The sequence below is a fragment of the Cryptomeria japonica genome, chromosome 2, assembly GCF_030272615.1.
Source record: "Cryptomeria japonica chromosome 2, Sugi_1.0, whole genome shotgun sequence".
Classification (NCBI taxonomy): Eukaryota; Viridiplantae; Streptophyta; class Pinopsida; order Cupressales; family Cupressaceae; genus Cryptomeria; species Cryptomeria japonica.
This window is the reverse complement of record NC_081406.1, coordinates 649,853,862-649,861,127: the sequence shown is the minus strand read 5'-3', so window position 1 is coordinate 649,861,127 and position 7,266 is coordinate 649,853,862. Positions and strand designations below refer to the sequence as shown.

Here is a 7,266-nt window from a genome sequence, read left to right as displayed (position 1 = left end):
AAACAACCTTTGGACCAATATTCCAACAGCAAATTGTATAAATGCAACCAAGTTGGGCCCCTCAAGGGTTCCATGCCCACAGATCAAAATTTGGTTCCCATTTCTTAACAAAAATGTTGGAACCATATAAAATCCATGTATCTTTGTCCAAAATTCAGTCTCTTCTCTTTCCCAAGTTCAAATCAACCACAAAGAAACCTTTGGGCAAGAAAAAAGTTTCTCTGCATTGATTGAAACTTTGTTAACCCACCTACAAAGGGCTTGCATCCGAGTCTTCTTCCCTATAACAAAACTAATAATTGTTGTTTTCACCAGGACATACACATCGTCGCCAATAATTGTTTCAAGATTTACAAACATAATCGAAGTTGCCACAAGACATTTTGAATTTACAATCCCTTCTCCATTTTGACACTGCTTATTTCATAGTTAATCTTTTGCAGTTGACATTTTTGCTTACCCTTTCATCGCTTTTAACAACCTTGCCTTCAATTTTAAGTGATTATATAATTATTATACTGCTATTATAATTATATATTATCTTATATATAAAATATATTATAAGTTTTTATTAGTGCACTAATCTTGAAATTACAATTGAATGCTTATCGTGAGATTTACAATTATTATATTATTATTATTTTAATTTTTTAATATATTATAAATTAAAATAAATATATATTAAGAACTAGTATACCTATATTTTAAAAATATATGTAAAATATACCGAGAGATATCTTATAATAGAAAATAATCATTTGTAAAATAAATGTTCTTCTAAAATATTAACACCAAGAATACAAATCCATTCAAGTCGTGCATGTAAAAAGCTGCGAATCTAGCTAGAGACAAGTGGCTCAATAAAATAACACCTCCACAAAAGCTGAAACATGACATATTTCATGCATTTGCATGTCAAATTGTTTCAAAAAATGAATTTTTGTTTACAAACATTTTGATGTCATTGTAGATGCCTCTAGACATAATTAATTAAACGTTTCACTATCTCTAAATTAAAAATGAGATGTAATGGTCGTGAAACGAGTAAAAAAATCTGTGACTTAGGTTTTAAAATCCTAATAAGAATAGAAACTGAGGCGTTTTCTTTACGACATTAATTTTTTATTAAGTGAAAAGCTTCTCAAATAAATCATTGAATGAGCTTTTTTAATTATGTTTGTTTCTAAATCATTTGCGAGTAGGAAAACTGGGAGTAAGGGGGGGTTTTAAGTGATTTGTATCACCGTCCAGATCATTTGCGTGTTTGAAAAATATAGCCTATCAAAAATAATCCTTGCACCAATTAGACCTTGTTTACGCTTGATTCGAGCTCTTTGTGTCTATGAAATATTAAATGTAGAATATGTTAATGTGTCGCCTTTACAAATTTTGATTGTATTGTAGTTCAATAAGCTGTCTCAGATATTCATTTCCTTCCCTCCAGAAGATCTTTCCTTTTTTCAGGTTTTTAACTCTCATCTTCTCTCATGATAAGCTGCTGCAAGTTATGCCCCTTAATGCATGTTTCTGATGAATATTTCTTTTGCTTCTATGGACGATTCTTTGGTGGTTTTATGCAGGTATTTGTTTGCAAAATGGACGGTGAGTTGTTGACCGACCAGGAAACTGCTGTTTATGATCGTCAAATCCGCGTTTGGGGAGTAGATGCACAAAGAAGGTACTGCAGCCTTCCTGAACTATGGCAGCTTGACATGGGTTTTGCAATGGAAATAGTCTTTTCATCTTAGAACTTTGGTGTTTCCTTTCCCAATATTGCCCTCTTTCCAAACTGCATTTCATATTATTATTTCTATTTGTTAGTATGATAGTAGAAATGATACAGTAAGTTTCACATGTGTTGGCAAAATTCCTGAAAACAAGTGGGAAAGAATTTTACGACACATTTTAGTATTACATATTATTATTTCTATTTGTTAGTGTGATAGTAGAAATGATACAGTAAGTTTCACATGTGTTGGCAAAATTCCTGAGAAAAAGTGGGAAAGAACTGACACATTTTAATATTATAGATTGAATAGCTTAGAATTTTTCGCATAAATGGTTTTGTTCATTATAATACAAAATTTACAACATGGTCACTTTTCTTGGAGACGGGTACAATACTTTGGGCTTGATTCCATTTCGAGTTAACATCTATTCATTTTGATTGTTAGAAGTCTCAAGGCACTGAATTGTCTCACACAATAATTACCTATCCATTAAAAACTACTGCTATTCTATCTAATTCTATAATTTTGTTAGCAATTCAAGTGATGGTTGTAATGAATTATTCCCTAGTTCCATGGAGTCTTGGGATGGGGGTACGAGACTCAAGAATGGGGGACTATGGGCCTAGATTTGGGGAGATGGTGCAAATATATTAAGTAGTTGAAAAATTAATTATAAAAAAATGTATAATAAAATAACAAAAGATTTTTTATAATACTAAACACATTGCATTGAACAATGAAAATACAAAATACGTAATATCACCATATTCTATTTAAAATTAAAATGATATTTGAATTCAAAATTCAAATGCAACTGGCCAATGGCCTAGTGCCTCCAAACATCCTAAGTCCTTGCCAAACTCCTTATCATTTGAATTGTTGAACTCTTCAAAGTTAAGCTTGTCTAAGCCATTACCAACCTTGTCTGTGCCACATCATCATCAACTTGGGTTGGCTCCATACATCTCATCAAGTTGTTGGACTCTCCTTATAAGTTATATGTAGGCGTATTCTAGTTAACGAGATGCATGGTGCTATGTACAACTACAATATTCTTTGCTCTATTAGTGGGTAACCTTGTTCCTCTTAAGAGAGTGGATGAAGTTATAAGTAGATTAGTTCCTGTAAGCAGTGCAAGAACTAGAAACCTAGGACAATAAATGGATGGCTAGTGTGGTTGCTAAAGAATGAGGCCTATGCATGGTCCACCATAGAATTGGGTCCTCCTCTACCATGTTTTTTCTAACTATCTTAATCTCTTTTGGATATTCACTAAGGGCAGGAAATTTTGTTTTCTTTTTACAAATGGTGGTGGCATCATCAATATTGTACATCTTCTAAATAACCTTATAAATGCCACCTCTATCTCAACATTGTCCTTATAGGTAGGCATTTGTACCAAGCCTTTCCATATACCACTTTGGGTTCAATGCATAGGCAACCACATGCAAGAGAGTGTTGAGCTTCTTCCACCTCTATTAAATGATTGGTTGAATATTTGAATGAGAGAATTGCAATGTGGGGCCTTTCTCTTGTGTTGTGGCATTAATTTGGCCAAGTATATTGTCAATGCACTATCTCCATATTTGATGATTGTGAAGACTAAAGTAATAATAGAGAATGCATTTTGCATTTGGCCAAAAAATGTTACTCTTTGCCACCTTCTTCATTCTCTTCCCTTGCGTTGATTTAGAATTGGGCCATTGATTCCACTTATTGTCATGACCAGTAGTTGCAATGCCTCATTTACCTCAAGCATTCTTTCCAAGAGAATGAAATATGACGCATATCTAGTCTTTATAGGTTTCAAATGTTTCTTCTTGGAGGTGGTCTTGAATATTGTATGTGAAGTGTAGTGATTACATTTAAATATTTGTACATTTCGAGCATCATAAATGACTTGTTTGATCCAACCAATTTTGCTCATGTCCTTGACTGCACTATTCATGGCGTGTGTATAAGAAGTCCAAATATTTTTTGTAAGCTGCCTCGATCTTCTTCCTTGCAATTCTTTACTCATAGGTTTGATGTTAGTACTTGCTTCATTTTGGTCCAATCTCATCAATAGTATCACTTTGGATTTGGAATTGATAAAAGACATGGTTGTGTTACTTGAACAATCAGCAAATCCAAGGAAGTAAAGGCCCACTATACATATGATCATGACGATGATGAGTGGACAATGCCTAATGTCTGTCCACCCATCCGTCACTAAGTTGCATCCACTATAGATCCAGGTAGCACTCATTTTTCCATTAAAACCTTAGTTTTGGACTAGTTCTTAACCAAGATTGTTGTCCTCAACTTTAGCTCCCCTCCTAGTAGCACATTTGAAGATCCTACTCTTATTATCTTTGCCACAATGTCCTTATAATAAGGATAGCAAGTCACTTGGAACGGAATGCCATTGGCAAAGAAGAATTTCCCAATGGCTTCATTCACTTCATCCTTATTGAATACACATTGAGTAACTTTCCACCATGTTTGCAACATAACTACTACTAAGCATTCTATGTTTCCCCTTAGGCTTTGCTGCCCATAAACTAGATGGATAAGCAAGAAGTTGTGGTTGTGGCTCTTGGAAAGTTTTAATACTAGGAGTAGGAACCTTTGTTGGCAGAGTAGCAACTATAATTGTTTTTGCCTCACAAGCCCCCCAATCTCTTTGATTTCAGCCCTTTGTTTTAATGACAATTGGTCATTGATACTGCCTTGAAATTCAAATTGATAGAAATGACATGTCCATAGCCTAGTGCCCATGTTTTTGTACTGGTAAAAAATGAAATTAAAGAGTCTAGATCCTAGATAACAAAAAGGCCATAAAGGCAAATAGTTCAAGTCTCACAAGGAGCGAGGCTAAAATCCAAGAACACACATGACATGTCCATAGCCTAGTGCCCATGTTTTTGATATTGGTAAAAAATGAAATTAAAGAGTCTAGATCCTAGATAACAAAAAGGCCATCAAGGCAAATAGTTCAAGTCTCACAAGGAGCAAGGCTAAAATCCAAGAACACACATAAACAACATAGTCTAAAACAAAGGACTCGAGAGAAATACAAAGCATGTAGAGAGATAGCCCAAAGCTACTATAAAAAAACATCATAAGATAAAGAGGCTAGAGGTCCACCAATTTTGACAGACCATGAGCTGTTTGCCATTTAGTGATATTAAATCAATTTTCTGCTTGCCATTTAGTGCTATGAAATCAAGTTTCTCCATGAAGGAGACCTCCTCAACAACCTTTCCATTGTCATCAGGTTTGTCCTTCAAACATTGACTTTCCACTCCATGATCTTAGCCTTGGTTCTTTTGGTTGGACTTTCCATTTTGAAATTTGGATTGCAAGACGTAAATGCTAGTGGCTGAATTTCAAACTATTTCTCTGCAGAATGCTACCACTTCATTAAGTTTATTTTTTATTTCTTTTGACTTGTTCTCTAATTCATTAATGCTTTGTTTGAGATTCTCCCATTTGTTGAACTTAGTAGCAAACTTTTCAACCTCTTCAGAAATTCTTTTGCCCTCCTCGTCACTTTTCTAGTCTCTATTGCATTTGTACACTTTCATTTCTATATATTGTATTTTTTTCTTTGCTGTGAGCTGTTGAGTGAGCATCCATCTTAGAACATTATTGTGCAGTTGGAGGTTTTTTGTAATTTCCCAAATTTTGCGTCCATGATAGAATGAATAGTCTTGGCAATTTCCTTTTAAAGGTTCTTCTATTTGAGTTAGGGGTTTAGAATGTTCCATAGGAAAAGACTCGAGGTCCACTTTTTTAGGTGTGTTAGAAGTGAAATGGTCCATTGGAGAGATGTTGGCTTTATCAAGGGACATGGAAGAGGTGGGGCTTGGGGTGACCTACCCCTTTTTGGTTTAACCTTGGGGTGGAAAGTATCTACTTGATGCTATTAGGAGAGGTATTAGTGTTGCTAGAGGTTTAGAGCCAACCTTGTCAAAAGTGAAATGGTCAATTGGAGAGATGTTGGCTTTATCAAGGGACATGGAAGAGGTGGGGCTTGGGGTGTGTTGTGACCTAATTCACACATCGCCCCATCACAGATGGGGAACCCCTGTTTTTGCTTTTTAGGGTTGAAGATCACAATTGCTTTGGGTCATTTCTGACAACTTGCTATTTTGCCTTTTTCAGCTTTTTTGAAAGTGGCATATGGGTTTTGTTCCTCAGGTCATTTCAACTCTGCCCATGTTCTCGGAATTTGAAAATCTTGTCTCTAAGTATAAAAAGTAGGGCTTCAAAATTTTTGCTTTTTTTTGAGATTAGGGTTTTGTTCTTTAGGTCACATCAGTCTTGCCCATGTCTTCAGATTCAAAATTTTTTGCTTCTAAGTATAAAAAGCAGGGGTTTGTATTTTTTGCTTTTTTCCCGAGATTAGGGTTTTGATTTTCATGCCAAATTATTACTACCCATGTTCTTAGATTTTGAAAATTATGTCTTTTAAGGGCAAAAAGCAAAATGCAAACCCTAATTAGGGTTTTGTTTTAGAAGATCAGTCATATTATCAGTGCCCATGTTCTCAGATTTCGAAAATGAGGTCTCCAAGTGCAAAAAGCAAAGTGGAAACCCTAATTAGGGTTTTTGTTCCAAATGAACCACCATGGTATCAACATGGCATGAACACTCTTGATCAAGTATAAAGAAAAAGTTTGGATATGGCACATTGAAAATTTTGCCTAAGTTGGAGAAGTGAAATGGCAGATGATTAGTCAAGTCCGCCCAAGAATGTCAAGCATGGAAGATGTTTAGGCAAGATCAATGTCTGCCAAGGCATAGGAAAATTGTCCAAGACTCAATCAAGTCCGCTTCATGTCAAAGTAAAAATTGTTTGACGCTCAGTAAACTCCTACTAAAGGTTAATTTGACTCTTGGCAAGAGTAAGTGAAACTCCTACGTAGGGTTAAGAAGGCAAAATCAAGTCAAAATAAACTAAGGCAACAAAACATGAGCACATGGCAAGGACTCATCCAAGTCTGCCTAGACATTTCCAAGCACTTGTCCAAGGATGTGGAAAGTCCACCTTGTCTAGTAAGTCCGCCTGGAAGCCTTCCAAATTGGCGTGAGAATTGCCAAGTTGGCAATAATATTAATGACATGGCATATGTGAGCAAAATGATCAAATTCACTTGAAGTTTGAAAAGCAAAGTTGCTGACATGACAGTAAAGAGATCAAGCTCGCCCAAGTAGAGGAGTGAATAAAGCGAATAAAAGCAAGACCCATGTTTTTAAACTTTCTAAATTTGCAAAGATTGAAGAAAATCTTCCAATTTGCCTTCTAGAAGAAAGCCAATAAAACTCTCCAAAATTTGAAGGAAGCTTCCAAGAAGAAAGCAATAAAAACAATAAAATAAAGAAGCTTTCCTTCTAGATACGCATTCTAGAAGAAGGATTAGGTTTGCATATCTCAAAGAAGGAAAGAAAGCATTCAGAAGTTGCTAAGACTGAAGGGATTTCTTCTAGAAGAAAGCAAAGGGTTCAAATTTCTTGAAGATGGAATAAAACAATAAAGCTTCTAGAAATC

The 7,266-nt window shown here is 35.2% G+C and overlaps 1 protein-coding gene across 1 annotated transcript in view; it reads left to right on the top strand.

Moving 5' to 3' along the window:
- Positions 1-1,125: 1,125 nt before the first annotated feature.
- LOC131054531 (SUMO-activating enzyme subunit 1B-1) overlaps positions 1,126-7,266 on the top strand; it is a 185,673-nt gene continuing 179,532 nt past the window's right edge. The window contains exons 1-2 of the mRNA XM_057989064.2: positions 1,126-1,464; positions 1,581-1,678. Coding sequence (XP_057845047.1) covers positions 1,596-1,678 — 83 coding nt within the window. The 5' untranslated portion in view covers positions 1,126-1,464; positions 1,581-1,595. The remainder of the gene's footprint in view (positions 1,465-1,580; positions 1,679-7,266) is intronic.